The 14,843-nt window shown below is 42.3% G+C and overlaps 1 protein-coding gene across 3 annotated transcripts in view; it reads left to right on the top strand.

Annotated features, from left to right (window-relative positions):
- The window catches only part of LOC115570403 (cadherin-18), a 190,738-nt gene extending 180,329 nt beyond the window's left edge, over window positions 1-10,409 (top strand). For all 3 annotated transcript variants that reach the window (XM_030398967.1, XM_030398966.1, XM_030398965.1), the window contains exons 11-12: window positions 1,809-2,060; window positions 9,564-10,409. In XM_030398967.1, coding sequence (XP_030254827.1) covers window positions 1,809-2,060; window positions 9,564-10,069 — 758 coding nt within the window. In that variant the 3' untranslated portion in view covers window positions 10,070-10,409. The remainder of the gene's footprint in view (window positions 1-1,808; window positions 2,061-9,563) is intronic.
- The last annotated feature ends 4,434 nt before the right edge of the window (window positions 10,410-14,843 follow it).

The raw sequence follows: 14,843 nt of genomic DNA, 5'->3' as shown, positions 1-14,843 counted from the left end.
CTACAGTAGTTCTTCTATCTCGGCTTAGTACTAAAGTAGATTGTGCTTTTGAGGTTGTGGCTTCTGACCTCTGGAACTCTCCCATTTCACTTTAGATCGGTGTACACTGCGAACTTCTGTAAAAAGCAGGTCGAGACCCATTTGTTTAGACTTGTTGTCGGGTTGAAATGTGAAAAGATCATTCACTTCTTCATAAAAGCATGAAACTCAGTGCAGTTGCACTGGCTTACTTTACTTGCTGCGTCAACCAAATCATGTATTTTGCATCACATTTCCTGAACCAAAAATAATAACACAGAAAAGATGATTTCTACTCGATTACAATTACACCATATACAACATCATAACTGGTTCTGTTCAACATTTAATAGTGAATGTAATAAGGATGTGAATTAATGGCGTAAAGCCAAATGGCCGTCATGAGGCGTCTTTGCAATGGCTCCATATCTGAAAATGTTGAGGGCCTTAAACTATACAAATTTGCCAGGTTTCATGCTTTTATGAATAAATGAATGATTCAACATTTTTTCTTTCTCCTTCTGTTATTGTTTTCTGTCTACATGTATGATCAAAGCACTCTGAGACATCACTGCTCTTGAATTGTGGTATACAAACAAAGTTACGTCCTATTGGTGTACAAATACATTGAATTTATGGATGTCGTCAACCATTCCCATGTCTATAAAGGCAGATGTAGAGTTTTTAGACGACCTTACAGAAAGTTTCTACCACTTTGCTGGCACTAATTTTGTGCTGGTGATGCCAAACCAGTATGGATAAGACAGCCCATTATCCAATTCAATGCAGCATAGTGACTCAGTTTGGGATTTGGTGTGCAACTGGACCATAAATGCGACCAGATGGCTAATGACAGTCCTATCAGCGATGCTATCCCTTTTGCTGTCCATGCAGGAGCTGTGTGTGCTTCCATGTTGGACTGCATGCTCTGTATAATATATTGCTCTTAATTTATATAATCTGCCAGCAGTTCCACAATCCACTGATGTAAAAATAAACTTGGCTGGAGCAAACAGGGCTGCTTCAGTTGGCTGCAGCGATGTAGAGAACTTTGGCAAGAAGCCTGCTGTGCATGTTATACTGTACATATCTCATCTTTATGGCGAACACATTGGAATGAGGAACCCTGCAGCGGCCGATGCACGCTCATTTTGAAAAAATCAGAACATCTTTCATAGGGAATATTCCAATTAGAGTCGTTTCATCGCTGCCATCGTTGTGGTTGTGCCTCAGATCATGAATCCAGGCCCACCTGAGAGGGACTACAAGTTACACAATGAGCTTCTTTTCAATCCGCCTTTTGTTTCGTGTGTATCGCATGCATGCCTTTATTTTCTTCCTCCTCTTTTTTCAGTAAAATCGTCCTCTTGATTTCTTTCTCGTTTGCCTTTTCTGTTTTCCTTTTCATTTCTGTTTAGTTCTCTGACAAGTTCCATTAACAGTGTTTATCGCAGAGGCCAAGGTGAGCTGCTCTTTTGCAGCGCATTAAAAATAGTAAACACCTTTAGAAATAAATCAGCCTTGGAACACAGGGAGGTGACTGTAAGACGCAGTAAAAATCATACCAGCTTGAGATACTTCAAAAGCAAAAACATCCAATTTGCCATGGTAAATGTGGACAGGATTTCTGTTTGGCCAATGATCCCTACCCTTAATCTAAATGTGTGTCTGTATAAATAGGTAATTGCAGGTTTCGCTGAAAGAGCAACATAATTGAGAAGAAAGAGGAAACCATCAATTAGTCTTTTTAGCCAAGGGGGCTAATTTCCCTTCATCTTTTTTCATTACAGACAGCACTGCCAGCATCATTGCCAGGCGGCGGCGCTTCAACCACCTGACCCAGGAGCTGTACGAGCTGCCCATCGTGGTGTGGGACGGCGGGGAGCCGTCGCTTAGTGGCACCAGCACCTTGACTCTGCGGGTGTGCCCATGCCAACGCCACGGCAGGGTCCGGATGTGCCAAGGCGAAGCATTCCTCTCCTCGGCTGGTCTCAGCACGGGGGCTCTGATTGCCATCCTGCTGTGCATCGTCATCTTGCTGGGTAAGTTGGGACAGCCCTGGTGGGGACTTCAGCAGGGGGGAGCTGCCCGGGGGCAACATCCTGAGGGCATGGATGGAGGAGATGAACCATAGAGGAGCAGGGAAGGGTTTGAAAGGGTTTGACAAGGGCAGAGGAGGACAGAGGGACGAATAGACATGCAAGGACACAGGTAGAATTCGGAATGAGGGTAGAAAGAGTTGCGGAGGGCATGGGTGGACGAAGATGAAAAGGATTGCGAAGGACAGAGGAGAAGGAGGACTCGCAGAGGAGGCTGGAGGAGAGGTGTCTTGAAAGGAGATGGTGAGGACAAAGAAGAGGCAAATGGAGATTGCAGGGTCAATGTGATTCAGAGAGGAGGTGTGTACAACTGAAAGACATCTAGGAATGAACCGTGTTCGTGTACAGACTGGCAGCTCGAGTAAGAAATATCAGATTACACCTAAATCACATTTGTTGCTGATTTGAAATTCAATTCAAATGTGCTCTCTCACCATGCGACTGAATCTCCTTCCCCATCCCTCTCTGCCCGGCACATGTTTGACATTGCATGTTGCGACCAGAACAGCGAAGGATAAGCATGAAGGAATGCGGTGACAGCCAACATAGATGTGTGACGGATGCGTTCTGCACCATGAATGCCAAACCCATTCGGAAATACAGTGGAAATAAACAGGGCTGCATCCATGTTACCAGCTCATTGCACCACCCAAAAGAGTGGTGTGTGCCTTGTCACTATAGCAACACGTCTTTCCAGTGACTGCAAATGATTATGTGCAAACTATAAGATCTTTTCACTTTGGATTTGGAATGTGGACAATCAGCTTTGAGGGTAAGATAAGAACAAATATTTGGAACGCAATTGTTGGAGGTGGAAAACGTCTGAAACACTGAACTAAATGAACCAAATTCAACCAAACTAGGGGTGTGAGAAATGTCGCAGAGCAATTTCCTCCTCTGCAAAACAAAACTGCAGTCGGACATGATTAGACAAAACTGTCTAATAACACTGCCTCACCGTTGCAGCTCTCCCCTCCCCTCTTCAGTGATTGTCTGTGGACATTAGTGCGTGAAGGTTATGCATATTCATACTAGCTTTCTTCCTCCTCTATGCCAAACCCTCTGGCTGAGGCGGACAAAAGGCCATCACCGCTGTCTAGAGCAAACGCTTGAGTGAGAGACACACGTTGAATCACTAATCACCAGCACAACGAAGACGGTAGTTAGGACGGAGGGGAGAAAGAGAAACGGGGAGAGACGGGACCTCATCGCACCTGCTTTTTTCTTTTTCTTTTTCTTTTTTTTTTTAACCGTTGGTGCATTTTGGGCTTCACACTTTCCGGTTACAAGCCGAGTGTCTCACACGTACAGCAGCTCAGCTACTATGCAGAGGTCTGGAAAGCCATCACCCCAAGAGATTTCAGAGTTTGTCAGTGGGTCGCAGTCAAAATAAATCAGATTCCGCTCCATTAACGGTCACTCGTTTGCCCTGCCTGCACCATCTCTCGTAGTTCACCATGTCTGGGTTTAATGACAGGTACAGTTAAGAAACAGCTAATTGTGTGTGTCCTGGAGGAATGGTGGTATAAGATGCATGCTAAGTAACTGCTGTAGCTTTTTGGCACATATCATGCAGGCCTTATGCTAATTGTTCCTTTGTACGTTAAGTCTCTTGAACCTCAACACTTGGCCCCATTTAAACCTGGTATAACGTGTGATCTCTATCTGGATGAATTATCTGTATGATGGCCCAGGCTTTGCATTCTTACCTGGTATTAATGAGGGTTTTCATTATCTTGACTCTGCTCTATTCAAGATTGGATCTCAATATTATTTAGGTGATGCTGGCAGATTTCAGAGATGGTGCATCTCAGGTCAAGGAAAGCGGTGGCTAATTTGATTTTTCCTGATTCACTTATGCTAGCAGGAAGGGGTGAAATCAGGCCATCTTTCAACAAGTACTTTCAACTTTTTTTGTCTAAGGTGTTCAGGTTTTGCAGATTTCATGTAAACTAGACAAAATATGCCATTCGGCACAGATTATCTGGTATTGTGAGGGGTTTACAGATCCTGTCTTAAGCCTCCTGAGCTGCTCATAGACTCAGACCCGATGATATCAAACATGTTTGACATTTATGATTTAAAGTGTGAATCATTACATTGGAACTTTATGAACAGGGCCACAGCAACCAAACAGAGAGAGGCATGTCAGAGCAGCTAACAGCACTGCCAAGCAATCCCCACTCATCCAGACTCCACCACGATTTCTGTTTATGTCTACTTCCCCATGAGATCATGGGATCCCATATGAGCTCAGCTTCGTCTGTAGAGCCATGGCCCCGCTGTTTATTCAAAATGTATTCATATTGAACATGTATCTTCTTCAAAAGCCACCAAATTCAGCTTTTTGTGGGTCCTGAGCAACAAATTTGCCAAGAATGAAGTAGATTGGATGAAAAATTCTTAAGATATGCAAATAAGATACAGACAGGAAGACAAAGATTCTTTACTTTATTGTTAGATGTATACAAACAATAAGAACAACAAGACCACAGCTGGTGGATTAAATGTTTGGAATAATATGGTATTTGGTTACATTTTTGAAAAGACACTCAGGCACACTGGAAGGTTCTTGCAATTCTCAATCCTACAGTTGTGTACTCACTCCCTAAATGCCTGCACAGAACTCAAAATAAAGGTAAAATAGATTTAAGGTGAGACTGTCCTTGCAGCCATAACACCTATAGTTTGCCTTTAGATGGCACGAATGAGCAAACTGCTCAGGACTGAAAGAAATAGCATGTATTGCATGAACACACGAGACACAAGAAGAAAGGTAAGTGAGATGTGTTTTTACAGAAGGTGTAGTGAGAGAATGGCAGGCTGGTTTTAGAGATGTAGACTAAAGTTGATTGACGGATAAAAGCTGTGGAGCTGGCGCATTAATGTCCACTGAATATCACTTAAATAGATGTGGCTCACTCCTTCAATTCCTTTTCGTCTTTGCTTGTCAGTGTGATTTGTTTGGGTCCGATTGTTTTCCATCTGTCCGATTAATGTCCTTGTTTTATCTCTGTGCCCTCTAATAAGCCACTCTAATTAAGCCTGCAGCAAAGCAGAGAGGGCTACAAACAATCTCTGAGCCGACACAGTTGATAATGGCCTTTACACGTGACTTAAATAACATCAAATATTCATAAGTGGATCATTGTTTGGATTGTAGTAATTTGATTTCAAGTGAAACAGTACAGTATTATAGAACTAATTGGGTAGAAAAGAGGAATTGGATTAAAAACACAACCATAACCTTCTTAATGTGGAATTAACTCAATGCAGAACAAATACTTAATGCTTATGGTAATGCCATGGTAAAATAGATCATTTCTGTTAATTCGAGGATCTTATTTGATATGATAATAATCCTTTGCAGTTCCTTCAAGTAGGAAAACTGCACCCACATTAGTCTGATTGGGTCAAGGACTATTTTCTCAAATGCAAAATGCTGTTTTCAAACTGATGGTTCAAAGTTCAGAATGTAGGTGAAGGGCACCGTTTGATTATTGATCAAGTGCTATCTTATAATTATGTTTCATCTTCTTACCACTGACTCTCTCGGTCCTCCAGAAGCTCCGGACTCTGTCCACAGCTGTCTCCTCCAGAGCTTGCCAGCTCCAGCCGCTGTCGGCCAGTCAACAGCATCGCCCATTAATCAGAAAGGCAGGCTTCTGTCCCTCCCCTCCGGTCTGTCAGTACAGCAAGCCATATATCTGTCTCCATAATTGCATGGAAAATTCTCCTAAAGGCGCCAAGTCCACAAAGATGGCTTATGTCAAGTTCAGTGTCTCGAAATTAGCCTTGCAGACAGCTTGCGACCAGCTGTCACTCAAAGTGGCCATGCCCTTAATTATACATGACTTCAAGGCCTAACATACATATACACAAGTGTGTTATTCACAAACTAGTACAAAACTGTTTATTTCTGGTGTAGAGAAGGGCATTTAAACATTGAGTCTTATGGGGATTCACTTGATTTTGGATCCAGCCTCAAGTGGCCTTTAAAGGAACTGCAACTTTTGGTACTTCTTCGTTGGCTTCATTTTTAAGCCCCAAAGCTTACCAGTTGGTTTTTGCTTATGTTGTAAAAGTTTTGCTCTTTAGCCTTGGAACATGGAATGGCCTCTTGTTGGGATTAGACACATTATTTTAAAACACAATGCAGCTCTCTAGCCTCCCAGTGTAATCTTCCATAACCAGGGTGAATGCAGCATAATGAGACTTTTGCAATGGCCTCTACTATTGCAAATACATATCTGCGGACTGGAGTAATGCTCCCTGGTACCATAAGTGGTGTGCAGAGCAACAGTTCTTCCTCAACTGGCCTTGGTTAGGCGTATGAAATGACCTGAATGGACCATTGAGGAAGCATTAATGTAAAGAGTGTATTACGATATAGTGTGTACAGTGCAGTGGATAGGAATATACTACAAATACAAGTAGATCATGAACTGTGGAAAGCGCAGAGCATGCTGGTAAATGATGGAAAGGTGCATTAACTGAGTGTCTGGGTAACATTTTTATTTCTCATTATACCCAGGCTGTTTACCTCTAAACTACAGCAAGGTTTTTAAACGTGTGATAGAAAAGGAAAATGGCCAAAAATGTACCAGCTCAAAAGTATGCAGGGTCAAGTAAATGAAAAAGAGAAAAATCTTTATTTCCGAGTTGTGCACAGTGTGATTGACCCAGCGCACCTCACACACTCTCACATCCTTGCATTGTGTAATTGGTTGCTTGAAACAAGTTCAGCGATAAGCACTGTCCCACGCAAATTGCATTTCTCACCCTCTGTAACCCCACTTGGGGTGCCTCTGCACCAGGTGGAGTGTAGTGAATTTGTTGTTTTGTTTTTTTTTTTTCCCCATAGATTAATCACATGCAGGTTGGGGGACATTTCATTAAAAACACCACCAGGAAACTGCACTGAACAATGAAATATATGCAGATGAATCTGTGAATAATTACTTTAGTCATAAGTCGTCCGAGGGTACGGTCGAGCAGATCTTTTTTAGTCCATAATGGAAAAGTTTTTCATTATACGTTTTAGTTTCAGATTATCCAAGTGCAACTCAATCAGGGTTTATGAAAAAATGCCTCATGGCCACACATTGCTCAGTTACTAGACTGAGTTTTAGTAATTGATTAGACTAGATTCTAGGTCCTGCAATTAAAAGGGTAAAGCAAGAAATACATAGAAATAGCTGTAGGAATCCAGACTACGATAAATCATTTTAATATTTGATGCTCCAAGCATAGCTGGCAGCTATTAGATACTTCTAACAGTCTGCTCTAATAATCGGTTCGTACCTGGGGTCGGATTAAGCGGGCGTTCCCTGGGGGTCTCAGACCCACCTGACTCACTTTGCTGCCTGGTTTGACGTAATAGCACACAAATTCATCAGGAAATGTAACCGTTATGTTACGTAATGCCACACATTTATTATTACACACATTTATCACCTGTTCACACACAGTGCAGAAGCTCATTACCAGATTTCAAGGCCTTGCATTCTGGCATTCCCGTTGAAAATGGCCCTGCATTAAAAATGCAACAAGATGATACAGTTAAATCCTGAAAACTGGTGTTGCAATTTCCTATATTTTCAGGGTGTGTGGCTCTAACTAGTGATGTGCAAAGATAAGTTATGTGTAGTCCCTTGATGCTGTAAAATTAGATTAAAAAATGAATTAATGATAAACCATAAAAAGTCTTATTTGTGGTTGAGTGTGGAGGATGAATTGAGTAATCTCTCTGCCTGAGGAAAGAGGCTGCTCTGTAGTCCGGTGGTACAGCAGCAGATACTGATGTATCTTTTGCCAGACGTCGCATTAAAAGACAATTTCAATTGTTGCATTTAGTTCAGGTTCTCAGTTATGAGAACTCTGGGACGGGTCAGCATTGATCAGTTTTTTTTTTATTACTGCCACAGTCTGCGTGGGATTATTCTTGCCTGCCCAGGAGAATTGAAAAAAAGAAAGGCTCCAGTGTTGAACTACAACAGCTCGAGCTTGTTGTCAACAAACCTTTTGGCGTCTAAGTCTACTCTGAGTCTTAAATCTTCCCTTTGAAAGTGCTTTATACATTCCTTCTACAGAATGCTGTAAACACCACGATACGTATACATAGAAAATGTATTGCTTGAGTAAAGACTGCAGATTAGCCAAATGCATCATTGCATCCTAGACGGTATGAAAGCTGAAACCTCTTCCTCCTATTAATCTACCGCCAACACCTTCCCTCTTCTAATCCCAAAAGGCTGATTAAACACACTGGGGTTGCTGTTTAAACAAATATATCTTGCAACAGTCTGATGTATAATGCCAGATGTGAATAAAACATCCATATCTACTTTATGAAAAAGGGGTTTTCAGCAGCTGAATTTCCCTTTTTATCCCTGTAAACATTTATGTTTTTACTCCTGCACACATGCAGTGCAATTTAATTGTGAAGCAAAGATGCCTCTGCAGGAACGCTGATCTCGCTCGCTCGGCTCTGATAATGTACCATAATGAACTCCTTTCAGATATGGCATTGCTGTAGGAATGTACTTCCCTTGCTGACGCCATTTTATCAAATAGACATTACTGTTAACATCTTGCGGAGAGGTCATCATTAACCCAAAGAAGAACTCTCATTAGCTGCAGGAACAAGTTCCGAGCTGTAGCACGTCATCAAATATTACTTGGCTTCATGACTTCATTAATAGCGAGCAAAGATATGTCACACTGTAAGCTACTTATCTGCAGAGAAATTTTACAGCTTCCTCTTTAATGTGGCGCAACTGGCTTATTCCTTATATTTTGCCGGCCTCACCAAAGCTTAAAGACGAGAACATTGGACTTAACTCCGTATATTTGCGAGTGCTCACCTTATATTTAGATAATGTAATGCCTCTCTGTTGAATCTGCTCCAATGATGATTATAATGTGTATATTGTCATTATCTCAACAGCTTGCATTCAAAGTGCCACCACAGCCGCCGCTAATGTTGACTAGAGCGCCATTATTGATTTACAACTCTTCACCGCTTGGCCAGTTTTTATTGTCGTGAAAAGAAAATCAGATAAATATGCACATAAAATTTGCTTGTGTTCATTTGGTTGGGTGTTTACGAACCACAACATGTTTGTCTGTCATGAGCTATGAATTAACAAACACGGGCACACACAGGGATCGGCATTAGCATAAAAAACAAAAACAGGACTGGGCCTGGTAACCATATTCAGCTGTTCCATTATATGATGCGGCTCTGCTGAGCTGTTTGTCATTTTAATTGTTGAGAAAAGCAATTTTCTTCCTGTCTGACTTTTGTCTACAACTATTAAATATGTCAGTTATTGTAGGAAGTCATTTCCAGAACTGTAGATTTATTGCTCTCTCTGTCGAGGGACATTTTACTTTCTTTTTAAAATCCAAGCGTTGACACAGTGTTCTGTTTCTGTCTTGCAGCCATCGTGGTTCTCTTCATCACTCTGAGGCGGAGCAAGAAAGAGCCCCTCATCATCTCCGAAGAGGACATCCGAGAGAATGTGGTCACCTACGACGACGAGGGCGGAGGCGAGGAAGACACCGAGGCCTTTGACATCATCGCCCTTCGCAACCCAGCCGCCGCCGAAGAGCTCAAGTTCCGCCGGGACGTTCGCCCGGAGGCGAGGCAACACTGCGTCCTGCCCCGCAGCCGCAGGAGCCCGTCGGTGGAGCTGGACGAGGTGGATGTGCACGAGTTCATCAAGCAGAGACTGGTAGAGGCCGACATGGACACCAGCGTGCCGCCTTACGACTCCCTCCAGACCTACGCTTACGAGGGCCAGGGCTCCCCTACAGGAACCGTCAGCCCTTTAGACTCTCCCGGCACGCAATCAGAGCAGGATTATAACTACCTGGACGACTGGGGGCCCGAGTTCCAGAAACTGGCAGAACTCTACGGAGAGGCAGATTCAGATGTGACGACCTAGTCTGTGATTTCACTCCCGTTCAAACCAAAATCTGTTTGAAATCCGTTTTTCAAATTTTCAGTGAACAGTATGAACAAACAGAGATGCTTTTAAACTGTTCCAGTGGTTTTCAACTTCTGCTGTCGAACTAAAAAGTCTGCTCTTTTTTTTTTTTTTCACTTTTTCCTTTTTCTTTTTCATTTTGTCGCTTTGGATCATGGGTCGTGCATCTGGAAGTATTAAATCAGATTTTGAGATGGAAGAACAACAATATGGGGAAAAAGGAAAATGATATTTTCCTTGGTGTATATTTTTTATTGCTCAATAAAGTCCTGAAATCCATATGAGTGGATATGTGAAAGAATTGTACGTGTCTTCTTCCTCCGAGAATGGATATACAATGCGGCTTGCGGTTAAGATTATCGTGGTGGGAGGCTTTACCGAAGGTGTTCTCGATTCACCACGCAGAGGATGATGCTGAGCCAGCCATGTGCACAATAGTGACACCTCCAGTCAAATGAGCTTACAGTACGTTTTGTGTCATTTATTTCATGTTTGCCATTTTCTGTGCAAGACTCAACGAAGTCATACATTGGAATATATGTAAATTTTTCTAAGCTTCTTTGATGTTAACTGCAGAGAGGCAAGATAACCGGTTTTATCACTACTAGCACATTTTTAACAATGAGGGCACATGTAGTATGGTATAATCCAAAAAACGAACAATGAATGTGACTGACATTTTGCTCCCCCACATGATTTCTAGAGCCACAGGAGCAGAAACCCTGGGATCTTAAAGTTTCCCCCAGCATCGGCTCATGGTCAGCGTTCCAATTAATTAGGTGTCTGCGAGCCCCTCTATAAGAGCCAGACTCTGCATCGGTTCACTGATTAGTTTGGGGTATGTACTCTCGAGATGGTGCAGAGGAACCTCGATGCTGTGTCCGAAATTAAATCCAACATGCTTATGTGAACAGGCTTTTCATTAAGTGTTGACACTGGAGACGTAAGCACACTCTTAAAGTTGGTATACTTACAAGAGCATGCAAACTAATCTTGCCTGGTTTTTAAGCGTGCTGATGTCCACTACAGTTAGTCGCAGCGTTCTAATACACACACTACCTTATTATTTAGCAGGCCAGAAAAAATGTTCAGTATGTGCCGAGATATGTCACATCCACTGTGCCGCTGAGAGAGCACAGACGCGTTGTCATAGACCCTGCCGCAGTTCTTGCAAGGATCGCCCTACTCCACCTGTGATTGGCTGACTTTGTTGGTTGCATTCTATGTGACTGACTGGAACCTTTAACTCACACAGTCCATCTTTTTTTTTTTTTGAGTTGTTGTTTGCAGGTAAACACACCGACCTCTTCGGCCTCAGTAGGGGGTCTTCTGCTGCTGCTCTTCTCGAGGTCACCGGCCCACGCCCGCAACCACTCTGGCTTGCAAGAGCCGGTGTGTAACATCACAGCTCATAAAACGCTGAATCAGAATCGCAGGAAAAACAGATATTACCAGAGCTGTGTGAGTTCATAGTGGTAGGGCAGGTTTTGGGATTGGTAATTACGCGGCACAGACGGGTGACAGCTAACTACCTGTGTCCAAATCGCATATTTTTACTTTTTTGCATATGCTAAAGACTGCAACTGATGTCAGATTACAAGCTGCAATGTTATGAAATGTTTTGATTGCCATCCTGCAGCACTTTTGTATTGCTTTCTTGTTAGTACAGTACAGAGCGATTCAGACCATTGATTTCTTGTATAAAAAATGTAAAAACAGTATAAATCAAAATTAGCATTTCGTGTATTGTGTTAATTTGGGTCATGAATAAGGGGAAGACGGTATGCATCCATATACAATACCTAACACAAGTCACATCACCTGTAGGTTATTCCCTCTTAGCAGTGTGCGCTGGTTAAAGGGTAACTACACCAATTTTCAAGTGTGTTCTGGGGTCTTGGGGAGTACTACTGCCTTTGTGAACAAAAGTAGTTTAAAGCCTCCTTGGGAAGCTGTTGTAATCTGAAAAAAGGGCCTCCAGTGATTTCACTTAGATGCTAAGGTGCATTGTGGGTAATGTAGGCATCCAGTTATGAAAACAAATGCCAACTTTTCAAAACCTGATATTACCCCCAATGCAACTTGGCTTCATCATTGGAAGCACTTCTACAGATTACATTCAGCTTCCTGTGGAGCCACAAAAGGATTTATACTTTACTGCAAGAGCTGTAAACACACTTTAATATGTACAATGGGAAGAGATAATGGGGAAATTCAAACGAGCAGTGAACATAACACTTAAATACCATGACTTACTGATACCACAAACATGTTAGCATCCACACATCCAGGAGCTATGGAGCGACATTATCAATCATGTGGGCATATGCAAGTCCAATATTCGCTATCCTTTCAGCTCTGGTCTGGTATCCACCGACTCCTGGGGGAAACGGTTGGCTCTTCGGCTGCTAAATGCTCCACTATGTGTACACACACTTTGTCTGCCATATGGTGAGGAGAAAGTATCAAGCATTTGGAGTTTAGAGCTTATTCACTCTAACTGGTTCCGATAATGAGAGCGATGAGACCGAAATGAGACGTTAAACTAACATAATTAGCTGAAAGATGCTATAACCGCTCTGTAGAGGTGATCGAAACTGCGGAGTCGGGTGATTTTCCGTGGTATAATCACTATGAGTGACCCTTTTAATGTGATCCATTGTTAATATAAAATATTGACTATGGCTTTTTAAAATTTCGTTGAGTGATCTGTCTTAAATCAAACATGAGAAAGAACATTGGCTGTCACATTTGCACGATTTGCAGTGTGTGTAATAGTGAAGTCTTGGCTTCTCTATAAAGAATTTCTCGTCTGAGATGTCCCATTCAAAGTACAATACAGTGACATTTTTAGGATACTTTAGATGACATTAAAGCAGAGGAACTTCAGCCTTCCTCACATCTATCAGGGAACAAAGAATCATCTCACATTTATTACGTTAGCCATGTTAGAGACAAGAAAACCACACTTCAAAGTGGTGTCATTTTCTCAGCGGGGAGTCAAAGTACACAGCTCACCTCCAAAAGCTGCGATTGCTTTCATTTTGTGCCATCAAGTAGCCTATTTTTAAAGCGGGGGTCATGTCTGGAGAGTTCAATAGCTGCCACAAATTGTGAAAAATCTCATTTTGCAACAAAACTCTTCAGCTCTGTCGAATTGTTTCTGACGGAAACAAAAAAGCACTTGGACCATAACATCAATTTACAGAAATTGTATCACTTGTGAACAGTGTTTTTGCAAATGCTGATTGGTGATCTTTACCCAGCCCTGACTCTTCTGTCCTGTCAGTGTTGGCTGACGATGGTCTTAAGAAGAACGAAACTCTTCTCTCCATAACAATCCGCTTTCTCTTTCTTTCGACTCGTTTTCTCGCCCATTATCTCCCTCCGCTCACAGAGTGACTGTTGTTTTTTTTCTTTTTTTTACAACTGGATTGAAACAAGGAGACAAGCACAGCAAGTCTTCCAACATTTGTGCGTAGCCCCAGGCCTGGCCTGGAGCAAAGGTCATTTTGCCAAAGGCAAGCGTAGAAGTTCCCACTAGAAGCCATTTCTCTGCTCAAGTTTCTCGTTGAGGCATCGTTTATTTGCATTTTTTAAATGTGCATGAATTGTGTTTGATTATAGATGAATGCAGCAGCAGTCAGTCAAACAAAATCTATTATCCTTCCTTTCAGCCATCATTTTTTCCCCCTGGTTCTTTTCAAAATCATTCTACGAGTGTGGTTGTCAAGGGAAACATAGCCCACAAAGCTGCAACTTTCTGATGTCTCCCAGGCTCCGAAAGTGTCAAATTTTCTTTCCTCAGGTAACAAATACAGTAGTAGCAGCTCTGGAGGCCCATGTGTGTAAACAAGTGAAAACTGGAAATGTTTACGGTAGTTTTGGAGAAGAGGAACCATAGCTCTGGATGGATATATGCCTCCATACAGCAGGAGAAAGCTCCAAATGTTAAAACAAGTCAAAGCAGGTGACTAAAAGCTCATTCACAAAGTGGTCTTAAATACAAAATAAGCATCAAAACGGGTCGGTCCACCTATTTTAGACATTGTATTCGGCGCATTAGTTATAGGTACTAATCAACCAATGAAAAACGGTCATATGAATTCTTCTGTGCCTCTGGAGAAGCTTTGTCAAGTCTGAGAAAAACGAATCCCCAGCCAATACTAACTACACTTAAGCTTAGTCTTTACCACTCTAGATCTTAGTGTGTGCGCATCCAAGTGAAGGTTATGTGAGAGCTGCTCCTCCTCTGAAAAACAGCCATAGAGGTTGAAAAATCAAGCACATCATTTCAACCCATATTTACGTTCGTTATTAGGCGGTGACCTCTAGCAGCTGAAGTAGGTGTTTCTGTATAAAGAGCGACAACTCCATACAGGAGGGGCCAGGAATGGTGTAGGGGTCAAACGAGGAAAGGACTTTAGTACAGGAGACCCGTTATATTAACCTACTAATGTCATGTCACAGTGATACGATATGTCACGTCCTTAAGGCAACGTCAGTTACTTAGGTAACCCAGGTCAGTTTGTATTGGAAGTTACAGAAGTAACAGTCAACCATGATGTTTTTCTAGCCTCGCTTCTCAAGACCAAAGTAAACCCCCTGTGTGTAATTACGTGCTATATGGAGGCAACTGGACTTGTGTGAGTTTGATAGCTTCTTTAACACCTCTTTCAAACCACCGGTCCTCTCTGGCCACGATGTGTACATTGTTTCCTCAAAGGAGAGT

The sequence above is a fragment of the Sparus aurata genome, chromosome 19, assembly GCF_900880675.1.
Source record: "Sparus aurata chromosome 19, fSpaAur1.1, whole genome shotgun sequence".
Classification (NCBI taxonomy): Eukaryota; Metazoa; Chordata; class Actinopteri; order Spariformes; family Sparidae; genus Sparus; species Sparus aurata.
The sequence above is the reverse complement of the archived record's forward strand: the minus strand, read 5'-3'. Positions and strand labels throughout refer to the sequence as shown.